We start from the raw sequence: 20,781 nt of genomic DNA on the forward strand, positions 1-20,781 counted from the left end.
TGTTTCTATCTCTCCCTCCTTCTCCCTTCCTCTCTGAAATCAATAAGATATATATATTTTTTTTTAAAAAAAAAAAAGAAAGGTAACATACTATGCAGCTCCATTTTTTTAAAATCCTCATCTGAGCCCCAGGGATCAAACTGCAACACAGGTACGTGCCCTTGACCAGAATTGAACCCACAACGCTTTGGTGGCTGGGTGGATGCCCTAACCACCGAGCCCACCAGCCATGGTTTATATGACATTCTTGAAAATGAAAAACCTTAAGGGAAGAGAATAGATCCGTGGTTACCAGGGGTTGGGAGTAGGGAGGTCTGGCTACAAAGGGAATGTTAAACTGTTCTGTACCTTGTTGATGGCGGTGGATACCAAAATCATGCATGGGTTATTTGACTATGCACCAGAAAATAAATTTTATTATATGTACATTAAAAATAATTTTAAAAAGATAACTTGTCATCAGCAATAATGATACCTTCTATTTCTCCATCTAAGGGAGGAACATCATCTCTGAGGGAGAAATTCATAGCTGTCCCGGGTATGTCCACCAAGTCCTCATCACTGGAGCTGCTCTGGAAGCTATTGAAACACCCCTGCTGAAAGCCTCTATTATCCATGGCTCCTGTGCAGAAAGAAAAACAGGCGGCTTATTATAATGACCTACAAACTCCTTAACATTTATTTTTTTTTTAAATTGTGGTAAATACACATAACATAAAATTTACCACTTGACCCATTTTTAAACTAGACAATGCAGCAGCATTAAGTATACTGACAATGTTGCATAATCATCATCACTAGCAATTTCCAGAAAATGTTCATCACCCCAAACAGAAACTCTGTATCCAGTAAATATAACTCCCCATCCTCACGCCAGCCCCATATAACCTCCATTCTCTTGTTGTCTCTATGATTGGTTGATTCTGGATATGTCATACAAATGTCATCATATAATATGTGGCCTTCTGAGTCTGGCTTCTTCCACTTCTCATGTTTTCAAGGCTTATTCATATTATAAGTATGTATCAGTACTTCATTCCTTTTTAGGACTGAATAATACCCATTGTATGGCTATACCACATTTTGATTAGCCATTCATCAGTTGATGGACACGTGGGTAGTTTTCACCTTTTGGGTTATATTTATTCTTAGGTATTTTTTTCATACTCTTCTTTTGACAATATAGACATGCAAACTACTTAGTATATTCAGCTTCCCTCTAAATGCAATGTACCTCTACCCTTACCATGTAGCTGAAAGCAGGCTTTTTTTTGAACAATGCAAACAAACACACCAAATGAGGACATATGTACAAAACTCACAGTAATTCACAAGTAATAAACTGAAGTAAAAACTACACATCAGTATTGAGAAATGTGGTGGCCATTTGGGAGTCAAGAAAGAGGCATTACCTTATGCCTCTGAGTCTTCCAGAGCTCCTAACACAACATAAATGCACAGAAATACTGGGAGAAAGAGGCATATTATGCTATTCAATGTTGTTCTCTGCTCATGAATTTAATATGAAAGATGAAACATTTTTGACATCCCAAGTGTAAACCTTCAAATATAAATTTTACTAAAAAAAATCTTAGTTTATCGATTTTTAAAAACCATAATTATAACCAACTTTACATTATCTACCCTTTTCCCCTGCATTTTGTTGTTGTTGTTAATCCTCACAAGAGGATACTTTTTCATTGACTTTTAGAGAGAATGGAAGAGAAACAGTGATGTGAGAGAAACACATTGATTGGTTGCCTCCTGCATGAGCTCCAACCAGGGTCTGGGCCAGGGAGGAGCCTACAACCAAGGTATGTGGCCTTGACCAGAATTGAACCCCAGACCCCTTGGTCTGCAGGCCGACACTCTATCCACTGAGCCAAACTGGCTAGGGCCCCTCCAATGTTTTAAAACGAAATCTTGATTGCGAATCATAGTCAGGAAAGTTCTATTGGATTAGGCAAATAATATTACTTTTGAGGTATTCCAACACTTTTAAAAAACTTCTTACTCTGGGTTATCAGAATCATGTGTGATGAATATTGTAAAAACTAAATAGGACAAATTAAGCAATAGGCCTGAAAAATTGGAATCATAACAGATAAATTCAATATTTTAAATACTGAGCATAAAGGAGAAAGAAATGACATTTACCAGGTGCTTATCAATTTTCAGGCTTATGTGCTTAAAGTGAACTCTTCCACTTAATTTTTCAAAGTCCTATGCTTTGGCATTATCACTCCTAGTGCAGATAAGGAAACTGAAGCTGAGAGGCTAAGTAACTTGCCCGGTTAGTGTTTAAAAAAAGTTAAAGTCTAAATCATGTTTTCAATTTCACAATACCTCACGGTAATAAAGAGACCAGCCTGACTGAAGTGTGAGTGACATTTAAGAACCACCTCCTATGTACAAATCACTGTGGGACAGTGGGACAGATACAACAGATACAACAATGATGCTGGTTAGGGTAGATGAGATGAAGATTGGAAGACAAAAGACATGGAAGTTTTCAACATCAAGGTGGAGGATAGTTGAAACCAAGAGAACATATTCCAAGGGAAACCTTCCATTCACTTGCAGATAAGGATGAATATAAATCAAATAAATACATTCCCAATATGCACAAATAACTTGAATTCTGTGCAGACATGAAATAAACAATAGGTTCCCACAGGAACATTACCATGCTGATGTGATCATAAAGGGAAGGTAGGGTCATTTACACAAAGGTATTTATAATGTACAAAATTACTGATCATCAAACCATTTCCTCAGCTACAAAGTCTCTATGCTATGTGGATCAAGTGAGTTCTAGGACACTAAGAATTCATGCTTTGTGATCTTAGAGTTCCTTCAGTGTTCCCCAATCCTTTTATCCTCACTGAACTCTTCCCCCACTTCTCTATTCTGCTTCCTTCACTCCCCTTCTCCAAGCCCTCCTGCAACAATGAACTTATACAAATTCCCTATCTCAACTGCACTTCTAGGGAACCTGAGGTTCCACAGGATCCTGAGCAGTTTTTCCCTATTACTAACAACACAAAAGAAATCCTGAATATCTGTTCCCGCCCCTTATCATCCAGGAAGAAGTATCTACTCTAGTTTTAAGGGAAAAAAATCTCTTCTACTTTGCTCTGGATCTGACTGAGATAACAGCTTCTTCCTTGATTTACAAAAGCCCCACTCCTTATCTATGGGGAATAAGTTCCAAGACCCCTAGTGGATTCCTGAAACCACAGATAATACCAAACCCTCATATACAGTATTTTTCCCTGTAAATAAAAGTTATAATAACATTTAATTTATATTAGGCATAGTAAGAAATTAACAACAACAATAATAATATAGAATAATTATAACAACATGCTGTAATAAAATTTATGTGAATATGTTCTCTCTCTCTCTCTCTCTCTCTCTCTCTCTCTCTCTCTCTCTCTCTCTCTCTCTCTCTCTTTCTCTCTCTCTCTCTCTCCCTCTCTCTCTCCCTCTCTCTCTCTCAACATATATGGCAACTGAGGTGGGCAGTAGATACAGCATGGGTATGCTGGACAAAGGGATGATTCACACCCAGGGTGGGATGGATGGAGCAAGACAGCACAGTATTTCATCATGGTACTCAGAATGGTGTGCAATTTTAAACTTATGAATTATTTATTTCTGGAAGTTTCCATTTAATATTTTTGAGCCACAGTTGACCATGGATAACTGAAATGCATAAAGTGAAACTGAATAAAGGGGGGACTACTGTATTTAATTTTACCCTTTAAGGAAATCTACTCTCTAGCTCTCACCTCTACCTCAACCTCCAGTCCTAAATTCCCAAGAACTCCACTTGACACTTTTGTAGCTACTTCAAACTTAACAGAATAATAACGGGGATGGGGAGGGGGACAGTGGAAATAACATTAACTTAAGCACAAAAAATTAAAATGCAAAGAAGGCATGTTCCCTGCCCTCACCCTCCACATCAACTTTCCTTTTAAAATGCAGGTGGCATTAGAGTCAATATTTGCAGCTAACATTTACTACATTCAATGAACCTACAAAAAGCACTTAATGTCAGGAATAGGTATTCCAGGTTTCTAGAAATCTTAGCTGAAAACAAGCACCATTTTAGCTGATGAGAATGAGTCGAACAGTGTAGCATACCTCAGGAGGTTTTCTTTTTGTTTAAATTTATTAAATGCCCATGAATCCCATATAGTAACTAGCACTGAAAGAAAGGAAAACTGTCGGAAGCTGCCCATGGCCTTCACCAGCAGAAAGAGATGGACAAGGAACCCGGAAGGCTGGTCAACCTTGAGGCTCTGGCAAGGGTCAGAGCCAACCACCCACTGTCTAGTTGAGACAAAGGGAGCTGAAGCAACCTCCACCTTTTGGTCTTATGTAAACCCTTGCTGATGGGCTATCACAGAGTTGTTACTGGAGTTGCCTGCCTAAGGGCCATAGGTGGATCCCAAACCTGAATAAAAGGGATGGCAAGGCCAGAGCAAAGTGTAGTCCTCCCTTGGGCTTCTGCCTGGCCCTCAATTCCCAAATTAATATTTTCTTGTCTTGTCTCTTTCATTTGTGTGCGGCCTCCTCCAGAGCCCGAACCCTGAACCCTAAGCCACGAACCACGCGGGACATGGGGGGGACGGACACTTGCAACTGGCAGCACAACGTGGGGCACTCGCAGAAAACAATTTGAAAAATAATGCATAATCTTTTCCCTTTCTCTCCACTGTTTACATGTCTCATTCAGGAAATGATTTAAAATACACAGTTCTAGCAACTCTACATGAGCCACACAAATCATAGAAAGAAAATGTATGGGGAATCCAAAAATAATTTATGTTTGGTTGTGGGACATGTCCTATAGTCATATTTTCAAATGAGTACAACTATTGTTCTGGGAATTCATTAAAACAAAATAATGATGATACAAGATGAAAATTCAACAAAGGGGAAGCTGGAAAACTCACCAGTTTCCCCATAGGGACCTTACACACTCCTTCCTGTAACCCACTGACACAGAACAATTCAGCTAAATTGAACTGCCTCATTCCAAACATTTCCTGGAGCAGCTATCTGGTTCACTATTTGGGTTATAAAGTACATAAGGGCTTCCTTAATAAGTACATAGAAATAAAGAGTCAACAAAAGAAAATTGGAAGAAGCAAGTAAATCAAGCAAAACAGATGTTATATATGGGAGTTCAACAAAGGAAATAAATACAATCAGTAAAACTCAAAGTGATATTTGGCCATGATAATTCATTCTATGAGGTTTTTTTAAAAATATATTCTTACTGATTTCAGAGAGGAAGGGAGAGGAAGAGAGATAGAAACATCAATGATAAGCGAGAATCATCCATCAGCTGCCTCCTGCATGCCCCCCACCGGGGATCGAACCCACAACCCAGGCATGTGCCCTTGACCAGAATCAAATCCAGGACCCTTCAGTCCTCAGGCCAATGCTCTATCCACTGAGCCAAATCAGCAGGGGCCAGCCTTTGGTTTTATTTTGAAGGTATTAAGAGCTTTAAGAGAAAAAGTTAAAGCATCAGAAAAATAAGGAAATCATTTAAAGTTCATTAAAGCTGAGATTTGAAATCGTATCTAGTTGAACTCTAAGTCCAGTGCTCTTTCTATGACAATTTGGTGCTTCATTATGACATGTCGTTCTAGAGAATGGCACATCTGGCATAAATCAAACCTCTAGATGGCCACAATCCTGGGGTCAGCCAGATTTTACAGTAGGCCAAGAACAAAGTAAGAGAATTTGATTTATTATCCCAACTGGTGGATTACAAATAGGGCTTGTCATATAATGGAGTCCTGGGGAAGAAAACAGTCAAGAAAAATGCTGTTTTGGTGGATGTGTTACATAGCTGACACTTTCAGCTTAAAGGAACTTTCAGTACCTTTTGTCACTTTCTTGCTTGAAATCATAAGCTGGTTCCTCATTGCCTATAGGGTCAAGTTTAAATTTTTATCATGGCATTCAGGGCCAAATCAAATATAGATCCCATCTACCCAGATAGACTTTTACCTCCTACTACAAATTTGTTATACTCCTCATAGGCCATGGACTTTTATGCCTCCTTGACTTTGCTTAGGCCACATACTCTATCAGGAATTTCATCCAGTCCCCTATCTTCTTTTCGGCCTCCTAAAACTCCATTCATTCCATCTAGGGCCAGTTCAAACAGGCTTTTCCTTCAACACCCGCTTTGTTCACACATCTATGTTGATTGCATAATCTCTTCCACTGAGTCTTGTGATTACATACATACACCATATCCTTCTCATTTCTGTTGTTACAGCAACTTTAGTGTTCCAGATTACATGTTCAATAAATGCTTATTGAGAAGAATTCCAGTCAGAGAGGAAGGGTTAACAGCTAATCAACAAATATACGGTATATGGCTGACACTTAAAATAGCTATGCCTGTTACTATGAAGGTAGGGAATTGGGGATACAAAAAAACATTTGTTACCTTTGTCACTACTCTCAAGGAATTTATGATCTAGTTGAGGAGAAAACTTCTACATAATGCACTTACACAACAGCTAAGTATTAAATTTTTAGAATAAATATGCAATCTACATTCAGAAAATGGAGAGGAGATTGTAAGCTAGAGAGGGCTTCAGAGAGGAGAGAGGGTATTCTAGGCCCAAGGGAAAAAATGGCCAAAGACTTAAGATGAGAATGGAGCTGACATATGTGCTTGATTAGAGGACAGGGTAGGTATCTCTGAGCAAATGGATGGAGATTGATCATGAAGGACCTGGGAAACCAATGGAATCACTGTGCTTTTTGAGAAGCAACATGATAAAAACATAATTTTAAGAGGTAAGTGTGGCAGGAGTGGGCTGGAAGGGAGAAAAAAGGAAAGAGCTAGGAGGCCAGTTTGTTACTTCCAGTTTCAATGCAGGTGATTTGGGAAGGAAGAAGAGTATATATATTCCCAACACTTGTATTGAAAGAGCCAGATCAGAGAATGATGCTAGTGACAGTAGCATGTGTTGATTCAAATAAATCAATATTTCCATCTCAACAAACCCATTTGGCAAAAACAAATGTATAAACCAATGGATGGGTTGATACAGAGGGCCTTTCAAAGAAAAATGTAAAGTATATCCCATATTCCAATGCTAGCAAGCACAAAGAAGCAATAAACTTTCCTATTCCTTGTTTTTGCTCCACAAAAATATTTGTTGACCTTCATATGGCATTCTGGGAAAGTAAAATATGCCAGATACTGCAGACACAGCAAAATAAAAATGCAAGAGGAAGAAAGGCTTAAGAGAGGCATTATAGAATTTATCAATGTATAAGTATTGCCATATCATCCTATCTAATAAAAGAGTAATATGCAAATTGACCATACCTCTGCTACACCCACAAGCCATGCCCACCAGCCAATCAGGAGCAAGTATGCAAATTAACCCAACCAAGATGGCTGCAGCTATGGAGCGAGCAGGAGGCTTGGGTTTCCCCGGCAATGGAATAATCCAAGCTTTCCGCACACCCTGGCCTGTCTTGGCCTCCGCTCAAGGCTACAAAGTTTCAATTATAGAAGATAAATAAATCCCAACAAAAAATGTCAGCAGCCATAGAGCTGGAGAGAAGGAGGCTTGAGTTGCCCCCGGTGATGGAGGAAGCCAAGCTTTCCGCACACCCTGGCCTGCCTTGGCCTCCACTCAAGGCTACAAAGTTTCAATTATAGAAGATAAACAAATCCCAGATACCAGGGCCTCCACTTGGGTTGCCAGGGGGCGTGGCCAGCCTGCAAACCACCACAGGCCCCTCACCCAGGCCACCCCATGCCCCAAGGGAAACCCCCCCGATCCAGGACACCCTTCAGGGCAAACCAGCTGGCCCCCACCCATGCACCAGGCCTCTATCCTATCTAATATAATAGTAATATGCAAATTGACCATCACTCCAACACAAGATGGCTGCCCCCATGTAGACACAAGATGGCCACCACAAGATGGCCAGCAGGGGAGGGAAGTTGGGAGGGACCAGGCCTGCAAGGGAGGGCAGTTGTGGGTGATCAGGTCAGCAGAGGAGGGCAGTTGGGAGGGACCAGGCCTACAAGGGAAGGCAGTTGGGGGCGATCAAGCCTGCAGGGGAGCACAGTTAGGGGTGACCAGGCTGGCAGAGGAAGGAAGTTGGGGGCGACCGGGCCTGCAGGGAAGGGCAGTTGGGGGGGGGGATCCAGGCCTGCAGGGGAGAGCAGTTGGTGGGGGACCAGGCCTGCAGGGGAGGGCAGTTAGGGGTGACCAGGCCTGCAGGGGAGGGCAGTTAGGGGCAAACAGACTGGCAGGGGAGTGGTTAGGGGGTGATCAGGCTGGCAGGCAGAAGCGGTTAGGGGCAATCAGGAAGGCAGGCAGGCGAGCAGTTGAGAGCCAGCAGTCCTGGATTGTGAGAGGGAGGATCGGGCCTAAACGGGCAGTCGGACATCCATTGAGGGGTCCCAGATTAGAGAGGGTGCAGGCTGGGCTGAGGGACACACACACCCCTGTGCACAAATTTTATGCAGTGGGCCTCTAGTTATAAATAAAACATGAAACCCAGCCAGTGTGGCTCAGTGGTTGAGCGTCGACCTATGAACAAGGAGGTCATGGTTCAATTCCCAGTCAAGGAACATGCCTGGGTTGCAGGCTCAATCCCCAGTAGGGGGCATGCAGGAGGCAGCCAATCGATGATTCTCTTTCAACACTGATGTTTCTGTCTCTCTCCCCCTCTCCTTTCTCTCTGAAATCAATAAAAATATTTTTAAAATAAAACAAAATATGAAGACAATCCTAAGTATAACATTGAAGATGATACGAACTGGTACACACATAAAATCACCTTTTGCCTACCCACTATACTTTGAACTAGTTGAGTAGAGGTGTTAAATCTGTGTCCCTAAGTGCCTGACACAATGGGATATCTCAGTAAATAATATATTTTATATTTCAATTCCAGTTTTAGTTACTTTGTTTAGAAAAGCAAAAATGAAATGTGAATCATCAAGTGTAACCTCTGAGATGACATAGAAGATGCTTATATAGAAGGTTTGGACCAATCCTTAACCCAGGGTACCTTCTCTACCTGTCAGAATTATGGATTAAAAGTCTTAGAAGGAAAAAATAGTGCTTCTTCTCAAAGCGTGGTCTTCATCTGTGAGTCATCCTCATAGATGAGTAGGGGTTATGAGAAAAGAAAGAAATCAAAGCAAGCATTAACTAACAGCAGTTCCCAAACTTTTTGGTCTCAGGATCTCTTTAGTCTTCAAAATTATTGAGGAGCCTAAAGACTTATTATTTATGTGAGTTCTATCTAAAGGTATTTACTCCTTTAGTAATTAAAACCCCAATGTTTAAAATGAATATGTATTAATGTATTTAAATATAACAATGATCAACCCACTATATGTTAATATTAACATTTTTAAAAATCCATATATTCTAAAACAAAACAAATTAGTGAGAGGCATTTTTCAAAATTTTTTTTCAAATTTTTTTAATGTCTGCAATAGAAGACAATTGGATTATGCTTCATATATTCCATTTGTCATCAGAGAAATGACATCATTACCTGTCACACAGCCTCTAGAAAACTCTACTGTATATTCATGAGAAAATGAAAGTGAATGAGGAATATAATTTCTTAATATTAATATGAAAACAGTTTAGATCTTGCAGATCCCAAAAGGGCTTCAGGAATCCCAGACAACACTTTGAGAGTTGTTGAAGTAGGGCAAGAACACAGAATGGAAAAACTATACTTGGGCAACACCCATGATTGGTGAGAAGAATGAAGAGAATAAACCAGTTAGAAGAGACCATGTTGACAGCTGTCAAAGTGAAGCAAATAACAAATATTTCACGTAAGTGTTGTTCCAAAGGAGTAATAGCCTTAATATATAAAGAAATAGTTCAGATCATTAAAATTGAATCCCAACAGATAAAAAGGCAAAAGACATCCTATATAATAAAGCAGTAATATGCAAATTAACCCTCACAAGATGGCTGCCTATGACCAGGCCGGCAGGGTGGTGAAGGATGACCAAACGACTGAATAGCAGGCTGTGTGGGGCAACCAGGCCAGCAGGGGGTGGGAGGGGGTGGGGAAGGGGTCATGAGAGGCAACTAGGTCATGGTGGGGGGCAGTTAGAGGTGACCAGGCCGGGGGGGGTGAGGGCAGTTAGGGACAACCAGGCCAGCGGGAGGGGGTGCAGTTGGGGCAACCAGGCCCAGGGGGGGCAGTTGCGGGTGACTAGGCCAGCAGGGGGGCAGTTAGGGGTGACCAGGCCGGCAGGGGGGGGCAGTTAGGGGCGACCAGGCTGGCAGGGGGGCAGTTAGGGGCGACCAGGCAGGTAGGTGAGCGATTAGGAGCCAGCAGTCCAGGATTGTGAGGTGGCAGTCAGACATCCCCCAAGGGGTCCTGGATTGGATAGGGTGCAAGCCAGGCTGAGGGACTCGCCCCCCCCCCCCCCGCCCCATGCATGAATTTCATGCACCGGGCTTCTAGTTAGTAGATAATTTGTTAAAGAAAAAAGGGCTGCAAAATTCAGACAAATTAAAACAATAATATGCTACCTTCTCTTAGCAGATCAGCTTTTCTTTAGTTTTATCTCAGAGATTTCTCAAATATGTTAACACCCTGTTATAAAAGTTTTCAAGGAACTGATAAATGAGATGGCTAGAGAAGTGTCATGAGGTTCAAGGACAAGGGTCTGTCAGGCATAACAAAGACAACATCGAAATTTATAACTATTTTCACCAGCAGCCTAGGGAGTGCACTAACCGGGTCCTCCAAATACTGGTGACACCAGCCTGCCAAGCTTGAGTCCAGCAGAAAGGACTGTTGGCTGCACCCAACAGGGACGTTTGGTGTGCTCTTTCTCTGGAGAAACAGAGAAATACAGACAGACAGTGAACCGTGAGGCTTTGGAACATGGGCCAATCTTCCCCACCACCTGCAGCCTCAGACAGCACCACACCCAATGGAAGACTGTCTTGATCTCTCTTCCCAAGTCCTGGTGGCCCTGCCCTACTGAGCTCAGTTCCTCAAGGGAAGGAAGGGCCTCCAAGAGCATGTCTCCCTCAGAGGCTCTGGTCCAGGCTCCAGTGGGTGCGGCCACACAGAGAAGGGCAGGCGTAAAGCTCTCTCTCCCTTTCCATGGGCTTTGCTGGTGCCACCCCCAACATAAGATTATCTTTTTAAAAAATATATTTTTATTGATTTCAGAGAGGAAGGGAGAGGGAGAGAGAGAGAGAGAAGCATCAATGATGAGAGAGAATCACTGATCAGCTGCCTTCCGCATACTCCACACTGGGAATTGAGCCTGCAACCCCAGGCATGTGCCCTGACTGGGAATCAAACCATGACCTCCTGGTTCATAGGTTGATGCTCAACCACTGAGCCATGGCAGCTGGACTAACCTAAGATTATTGTGATCTGTTTTTCCAAATCCCGGTGGCCCCACCCTGCTTATCTTGTTTCACCCTGCTGATCTTGCTCCTGAAGTTGGGAACAGCTGGCTGTACCCAACCTGAACCTGTGGTGCACTCCTCCTGGGGAGGTAGAGTTAGAGAATCTAGCAGACAATGAGTGGTATTGCTCTGGGCAGTTAGGCAGACATGAGCAGAGCAAGAGAAAGCCCCAGGTGCCTAGCAATGGACAATCAATTGCAGGGTGGGACCTCAACCCCAGGGTGACATTTCCTCCCCTAGCAGATCGCTGGTCCTGAGGTTTGGACCCCCTGATCTTTCCTCCATAGAGATAGCATCTAGGCCTCAGTTGTATTTCAGCTCCAGGCCCAAATATGCAGCAAAACCAGCCAGGGCTGGCATCAGGACCAGCTGCATGGAATAATGACCCACTACCCTGGTGCTGGCCAATCAATCAGTGGAGATCACAACCCTGAATGGACACACCTGGGAAACTGCTGAATATTCTATTAGGATCTTTCTCTGGGACTCCCCCAAAATCTCTGCCCTTAAAGCCCTTAGGATGGAAGACCCAGTGCGCTCTCCCTCCGGGGAGCATGATCCTGCCTTTCCCTTCCCTCTCTATTTCTTTTCCCTTTCCCCTCTCCCCCTCCCCAGGCACATTACCATTAGATTCCTCGCTCTCAAGCTCCAAGGGCCCTTCCTTTACCTCTAGAACTTGTTTGCTAAACGCATTTATTCTAGGAATTACTTTTTCTATCTCTGTGATTTACCCAATAAATTACAGTTTGGGCCTAGACTTTGAATTATTTCTTAGCCAGAACCCAAGTACCAAGGTTATTGAACCCATTAGTCAGACACCTGCTGCCATTCTCGCCTACAACAGTATGGTTCTGGAGTAGGGGCCACATCTCCCTATTGATTGCCTGGCCATGCCGCCCCTAAGAAGGGAACCCACTATCACCGTCCTCCTGACCCAGTCACCCCACCCAACTGAGCTTATGTCGACTGGAAGGGACAGTGGGCATGCCAGCTTGGGCCCACTCTACAGTCTTTCTTCAAAAGGCTCTGGAGGAAGTCCAGGCAACCTCAAGAGGTGGTGGAGTAGTCAACAGGTAGATGCCAACCTCAGAGAGCCTTGGACATTTTATTGATCTGTGCTCCGCTCACAGCTACAGGAAGCTGACCCTTGTACACAGCTTGGCTCTTCCCACACACATCCCGGCCCAGTAGACAGTCACAATCAGTGAATAGCACAGTGGTCCAGACAGATAGCCCAAGGCCAGTTACACACATCTTCTGACACTGACCTGCACCAAAGCCCCATCCAAGTGGCCCAGAACCAACACAACTAGTGCTGAGCTTCAAACCTCACCAGAGCTCAACCCAACTAGCCACACTAATGACACAGCCAAAGGGGAACAACTCTGCCTTGGGGGCGGGGGCAGTCTTTGAACAGCAACTCATACACAGTGAACTATGTCTGTCATTATATTCAACTAGTCTGAAGATTAACTCCACCCATGAATGGACCAACCCTAGTCAAGACTCAACTACAACAATAGGGGGCACATAACCCACACAAGAAATATTTCTGGAGCACCTAGCTCAGGTGATTTAGGAGATTGTGCCACTGAGACCCACAACGCACCTACATCAGAAAGCCCTCATGACAAGCCTGCGAGCCATAACAGATCTATCTAACATACAGAGTCAAACAGAAAAAGGCAGACAAAACGGGGAGACAAAGAAATATGCCCCAAATGAAAGAACAAGAGAAATCCCCAGAAAAGAACATAGAGCTCTGGCTGGTGTGCTCAGTGGTTAGAGCGTCGGATTGCACAACAAAGGGTCGTGGGTACATATCTGGTTGCAGGTTTGATCCCTGGCCTGGCTTGAAGCATGTGCAGCAGGCAATTTGCAGGACTGGAAGTTGCTCTGCGTGAGTCAGTGAGTTAATGGTGAGTGAATGTGAAGGCCTAGGACATTACTGGATACTACAGGGTCAGAAATAGGACATTGAAGCTGTCAGTGTTGCTCCATGAACAGAGATGTGGGCTGGATTGATTGGGAATATCAAGGGGAAACTGATTGGGTAAAGTGTAGATGGCCATAATAGTGACTGTCAGGAGGGAGTGAAAGGTGGTCTGAGGGTCAGTAGGAATATGAAATCAAGATGGAAAAGTAAAGGAACATAGCAGATTGTCATAGCATTATGGTTTGAGCTATTGCATGTTGGAGCAGGGGGTCAGAATAAGGAACTTTGTATTATTCATGAAAAATTAGGGTATTTAACATGTAGGATGTAGAACTGAGGACTCAATATTTTTACTCTGGAAATTTGTGTTTTGTTCCATTGACTATCTGGTACAAAGGGCTCTCTCTGGCATTTACCTGATAGAAGAAATTCTATGTTTTACAGCATTACAACCTGAAAATATTAAAAGAGTACAGGGACAGGCTGACTCCACCCTAACACAGAAAGTTTTTACTTAAGTGGCAATGGCCCTTAAGAGTTGTTAAAATAGATCTTGTGGACCTCTGTACATGTAGAATTTACAACAATGTACTCTAAAGAGCATTAAGCTAGATTAGAAGGACTATAGCACCTCTGAATATGGCAGGCTCCTCTGTAATGAAACAGGTCCGTGCCTGACTGATTGAAATATAATCTATGTACTCAAAATTGAGATGCTGTAAATGAGAAAGGGATATATTGCCAAGCGCCACAGATATTGCTTACACCACAGAAAAAAATTCCTTCTGAATCATACATCCTCCAATTCTTACAGGATATTCAGCTCTATTTTCATCTTATGGGACCATCATCGTATGTGGTCTGTCATTGATGGAAATGTTGTTATGTGGCACAGAACTTTATTTGAAGCAATAATGACTGAGAAGTTTCTAAAATTAATAACAGATACCAAGCTACAGGTCCAGAAAGCTCAGAGAATACTAAGAAGGTTAAACATATTTTTTAAAATCTATAACTAGGCACATGATATCCAAACTACAAAATCAAAGAAAAAAATATTGAAAGTAGCCAGAAGAAAATAACGCTTTGTCTATAGAGGAACAAGGATAAGAATTACATCAGATTTCTCTTCGGAAACAATGCAATCTAGAAGAGTGAAGAATAAAATATATGAAGGGTTAAAAAGAACCACCAATCAAAAATTCTGAGTCCTGAGAAACAATCCCTCAAAGCAGAATAAGAAATAAAGAATTTTCTCAGAAAAACAAAAATTAAGGGAAATTGCTGGCAACACACCTGTCTGGCGGAAAATGTTAAAAGAAATTCTTCAAAAGAAAAGTAAAATTATACAGGTCAGAAACTCAGATTTATATAAAGGAAGTGTGCTAGAGAAGCAATATATGAAGGTAAAATATTTTGTTTATTCGTTTTTTCCCACCTGCTTTTTTTAAATTGAGGTATAGTTGACATATAAAATTATGTTAGTTTGAGGTCTACAATGCAATGATTTCATATTTGTATTTGTTGTAAAATAATCACCATAACTCTAGTTAACATTTAATTATTTTTCCTATTTTAATTGATCTAACAGATAACAGTTTGTTTAAAATAATAATGGTAACAATGCATTCGGTGATGATACCTTACAGTTAAGTAAAATGAAAGAGTGATGTTATAAAAAACAGGAGAAAGGAAGTGAGAATATTATATTATATGGTACTTGCATTATCTATGAAGTAATACTGTGTTATTTGAAAGAAGACTTGGATTAGTTGTAAATGTATACTGCAAACACTAGGACAAGCACTAAAAAAGTTTTACAAAAAGAAATATAATTAATATGCTAAGAGAGTAGAAAAAAATAGAATCATACAAAATGCTCAATCAGCCCTAGCTGGTTTGGTTCAGTGGATATAGCATCAGCCTGCAGACTGAAGGGTCCTGGGTTTGATTCCGGTTAAGGGCACATGCCCGGGTTGTGGGCTCGATCCCCAGTAGGAGACGTGCAGGAGCAGCTGAAAAATTATTCTCTCTCATCATTGATGTTTCTGTCTCTCCCTCTCCCTTCCTCTCTGAAATTAACAAAAATATTTTAAATGCTCAATTAAAATCAGAGAAGGCAGAAAAAGGGAGGAAGAGAACATTTTTTAAAAACATGAACAATGAATAGGAAAGGGTATGAAATATGGCAAATAGTATGGACTCCACCACATTATATATCACTGTAAACATCAATGGTCTAAATATAACAGTTAAAAGACTGAAACTGTCAGAGTGGGTAAAAATACAATATTCAAATGTTTTCTGTAAGAAATATACCTTAAATATAAAGACAGAGCAAAAAGAAGGAGATGGGAAAAGATATAATATTCTAACACCAATCAAAAAGAAGCTAAAGTAGCTATATTAATTTTAGAAAAACAGATTTCAGAGCAAGAAAAATGATCAGGGATGAAGATGAGCATTACATAATGAAAAAGATGTCAATTCTTTAAGAAGTCATAACAATCCTTAACATATATGTGCCTAACAACAGAACATAAAAATACATTAGCAAAATCATGGAGAATGGCAAGGAGAAATAGATGAACCCACTGTTATAGTTGGAGACTTCAACATCCCTCTACTGGATACGGACAGATCCATCAGCAGAAAATCAGTAAGGATACAGTTAAGCTAAACAGAATCATCAATCAATTGGATCTAATTGATAGCTACTTCATCCAACAACATCATTAGAATGCATAGTCTTCTCAAGCTCACATGAAACATTCACTAAGCTAAATGACATTCTGGATCATGAAATACACCTTAACAAAAATTTTTAAATATATGTTTATTGATTTCAGAGAGGAAGGGAGAGGGAGAGAGAGATAGACACATCAATGATGACAGAGAATCATTAATCAGATGCCTCCTGCACGACCCACACGGGATCGAGCCCACAACCTAGGCATGTGCCCTGACCGAGAATCAAACCATGACCTCCTGGTTCATAGGTCAATGCTCAACCACCGAGCCACGCTGGCCAGGCATGCCTTAACCAATTTTTTAAAAATAGAAATCATACAGTCTGCTCTAAGATAACAAACAAGTTAGAAATCAATAAGCGAAAGATAGCTGGAAAACCCCCAAATACTTTAAGATTATACAACACAATTCTAAATAACATATGGGTTAAAGAAAAAGTTGCAAGAGAAATTAAAAAACACTTTGAATTAAATGAAAAAATAGCTTATCAAAATGTGTGGTATACAGCAAAACTAGTGCTTATAAGGAAATTTATAGCATTGAATATATATATTTACAATCAATCACCTAAGCTTCCACCTTCGGAAACTAGTAAAATACGAGCAAATTAAACCCAAACTAAGCAGGAGAAAACCAATAACAAAAATTATAGCAGAAATCAGTGAAATTGAAAACAGAAAATCAATAAAGAAAATCAAACAAACCAAAAGTTGGTTCTTTGAAAGGTTAATAAAATTAGCAAACCTCTAGCCAGGTTAACTAAGAAAAAGAGAGAAGATACAAATTACTAATATCAAATGTGAAATAAGAATCATTAGTGTTCATCACATGAACATTACAAAGATAATAAAAATATTATTAGCAATTTTATGCTCACAAATTTGATATCCTATATGAAGTAAATCAATTCCTTGAAAGACAGAATCGATGAAAACTCATACAAAGAGAAATAGGTCAGTGGAAATGCCTATATCTATTGAAAAAATTTGATTACTAAATAATAAACTTCCAAAAAAGAAAGCACCAGACCCAAATGGGTTCACATGAAGTTTACCAAATATTTAAAGAAGGAATTCTCTACTTTCTCTTTCAAAAAACAGAAGCAGAGATAAATGTCCTAATTCATTCTATGAGGCTAGAATTATCATAATAACAAAACAAGGACATTATAAAAAAGGAAAATTATAGACCAATGTTTCACAAACATAGTTGCAAAAAAATCCTCAACAAAATAATTGTTGATCAAATTCAACAATGTATAAAAACAATTATATACCATGACCAACTGTGATTTATTTTAGGCATGCAAGGCAAATCCAACATTTAAAAAAGTAATTAATGTGTCACATCAACAGGCTACAGAAAAAAAATTATGGGCATTTAAGTCAATACAAAAAAAGCACTTGACAAAATCCAACATCCATTCATCATTAAAAAAAAAATCTCAGCACACTAGAAATGAAAGGTAACTTTTTCAACTTGATAAAGAACATCTACAAAAAACCTAGAGCTAACATACTTAATGGTGAGAAATTAGATGCTTTCCTGCCAAGATCAAGGAGCAAGGCAAGGATGTCTGCACTCATCCTATTCAGGCTCTTCCTGGAAGTCCCAACTAATGCAAAAAGACAAGAAAGGGACACAAAAGATATATAGATCAGGAAGAAAGAAATAAAACTTTTTGTTCACAGAAGCTGTAAGTGTCTGTATAGAAAATCCCAAAGAATTAACCAAAATACTCTGAAAATAGTAATAAGCGACTATAGCAAGGTTGCAGGATACAAGGTTAACATATAAAAGCCAAATTCCTTCTTATAAATCAGCAATAAACAGTTGTAATTTGACATTTAAAACACAATTCCATTTACATTTTAGCTCCAAAAATGAGATAATCAAGTAAAAATCTAACAAAATGTGTACAAGATCTACATGAGGAAAATTACAAAACTGTGATGAAAGAAAGAAAAGATTTTTCCTGTCTTGTTCATTACTGTATCCTTAACGCTCAACATAGTGTCTAACATATTGTAGAAACTCCATACAAATTTGGCAAGGCAAGAAGACATAACAGCACTCAGTCCTGCCATCTGTAGGCAAGGCTCCCTCCCCTTGACAAAAGACAATACTTAAGATAGCATTCATCTAAGTTGAAGAACTGTTAGGGAGGGAGCAGATAGGAAGGCTCTGTTCCCTGCCCACCACCCTGTGTGTGGAGTCAGGAGGGGAATCAAGAAAAAATTCACTATCCTGCACTCTGGGCACCTGAGTACATAGACATTATTTGATAAGGACATTTCTTCTAGAACACAGACAAGCCCACCAGAGTGCCCCAAATCTTGCTGTCTGTGCTTATCAATACCAACCAGACACTCAAAAACTCTGACTAGGAAGGAAGAGAGGGAGAAGGAGAGAGGGGTAATGTATAAGCTCTGTCCTTAGTGCAGTCGAGCCCAACTTCTCTCAATCCTTGCCCAGGTGTGCTGCACTGAGACAGTACTAGCACCCAAATAGCAAGGATTACGGGGGGGCAGGGGGAGCAGAGCAGCAGACTCGGGACGTGCACACCACATGCAAGTCTGTGTGAAGACAAAAGGAGAAACTGGATTCCTGCACCCCGAGCCCATGTAGCTACAGGCATTGTCACGAGGAAGTTGACTCTCCAGAAACCTACTAAACCAAGCATGTCAAACTCGCTGTTTATTTAAATGAGGCACGTGGCCCACTGGCCATGCGTTTGACATGCTTGCAAGGATGACATCCCTATGGCTAGTTCACTGTGGCAACCTCAAACAGCAGGAACTCAGTAATTTTGTTAAATGGATGGATGAATGGACAGATAAATGCACACACAAAAAAGTGACTAAAAGAACAAGCAGAGGATGGAAGGGAAGTGCTGCACAGGCTCTGTCCTACACATAGACCAGGCTCAGGATCTTGTACTCTTGCATAAGACCACTGTACTGATAAGCCAACACTCATGCCTACATTTCAAGAACAGGGGAGGGAGGGCAAATATCACAGTCCAGGCATCTGCAACACCACACGTGCATTTGAGTGTGTGTGTGCAACAAGGAAATTCACACTTCTGCAGACAAGTATATATAAAGTCTCTCTCCTGCCTTTCAGTTTTGTGTGGAAATGTGGCTGTGTGTGTGTGTGTGTGTGTGTGTGTGTGTGTCCACGCGCAAGCATGGAAAATGTGGGTATGCATAAGAGAGTGAGAAGGCTCAATTCTTGGCACATTCTCCATGCCTGTTTTCAAGACCTGGGGAAGTTCATTCACCACACACCTCCACTAGAGATAGCGAGTCCTATAGAGAGGCTTTCTCTTATTCAGCAGAATACTACTAGCACCGTGCATGGCACATAAAAAGTGATTAAGCCTTGGCGGGTGTTGCTCAGTGGTTAGAGTGTCAGCCCACTTGCCAAAGGGCCACAGGTTGGATTCCTAATCAAGGACACATACCTGGGTTGCAGGATCAATCCCCAGCTCTGGTCAGGGCATGTGCAGGAGGCAACCAATTGATATATCTCTCTCACACTGATATGTCACTTTCTCTCTTTCTCACTCACTCTGTCTCTCTGTCTCTCTTCCCTCCTTCCCTCCATTCCACTCTCTCTAAAAATCAATGGAAAAATTATCCTCGGGTGAGGATTAACCAAAAAAACCTGATCAATAAATATGTACTGATTAAATTGTTTGGCAGAAGGTTCATGATGACAAGGCTCACCCTCCTGTAATCCATGCACACAGGAGGTGCTTTGAGAATTCACAACTCCGATATGCAATGGGTATGGGAGAAGGAGCAGTTCATTCTTCTGCACACCAGGTGCATGTGTGTGTAAGCATGTGTGCCTACAGTGTTAAGTGCATGCCCTGAAAAGTAATGATAAGGCTCTTCCTTGATAGAGTCTTGGTTGTGAGTTCACTTAACCCCTATGATATCCAAGTGTGTGGTTCTGGAGGAGGTGGGGAGAATAATGAGCCAATGTAATTTCTGCCACAGCTTGCAGGGACACAGCACTGGGAACGTGCATGAAAAATAAGGATGCTCATTCCTTTCCACCCTTTATAGGCTAAGTCCCTTGGGGGATGAGCCTCCACCTGACTTGCTTATTACTACGTCCCCAGCACTTAAACCAAACCAGTAATTCTGAAAGTTGAGTGAACATCAGAATCCGTGGGAAGGCTTGTTAGAATACAGACTGTTGTGGTTCGGGAATTAGTAGGTCAGGGGTGGGGTCCAAGAATTTGTATTTCTAAGAGGTTCACAGATGATATTGATGATGTTAGTCCAGTGAACACACATTGAGAACAAGCACCCTAAATGAACATTAAAGAAATGAAAGAATGGGAAGGTGATGTAAATACTCTCTGGTGTTTTAAACATGGATGAGATTCCCTCTCTTTGAATTTTTGTACAAGGGTAATGGGCTTGGCTAGCATTTGTACCCAAATACCAAGAATGAGAGGTAGGACCCTGAATAGAAGACTCAGGCGCCTTCAGATTGTGTGTGTGAAGGTGTGTGTGTGTGTGTGTGTGTGTGTGTGTGTGTGTACAAGAAACATCACTCTCCTGCTTACAGGTGATTTGTCCATGATTGTACAAAGTG

At 41.1% G+C, this 20,781-nt stretch overlaps 1 protein-coding gene and 1 non-coding gene across 2 annotated transcripts in view; both read right to left on the minus strand.

Moving 5' to 3' along the window:
* Nucleotides 1–418: 418 nt before the first annotated feature.
* The window catches only part of LOC129148601 (H(+)/Cl(-) exchange transporter 5-like), a 103,693-nt gene continuing 83,330 nt past the window's right edge, over nucleotides 419–20,781 (minus strand). The window contains exons 4-5 of the mRNA XM_054714015.1: nucleotides 17,687–17,782; nucleotides 419–622 (exon numbers count right to left, since the gene is read on the minus strand). Of these exons, the coding sequence (XP_054569990.1) occupies nucleotides 441–622; nucleotides 17,687–17,782 (278 nt within the window). The 3' untranslated portion in view covers nucleotides 419–440. The remainder of the gene's footprint in view (nucleotides 623–17,686; nucleotides 17,783–20,781) is intronic.
* MIR660 (microRNA mir-660) lies at nucleotides 19,895–19,972 on the minus strand. Its single transcript, NR_129233.2, has one exon. It is a non-coding gene; the product is annotated as a microRNA mir-660 (primary transcript).

This window comes from Eptesicus fuscus, chromosome 1, assembly GCF_027574615.1.
Source record: "Eptesicus fuscus isolate TK198812 chromosome 1, DD_ASM_mEF_20220401, whole genome shotgun sequence".
NCBI classification, from domain to species: domain Eukaryota; kingdom Metazoa; phylum Chordata; class Mammalia; order Chiroptera; family Vespertilionidae; genus Eptesicus; species Eptesicus fuscus.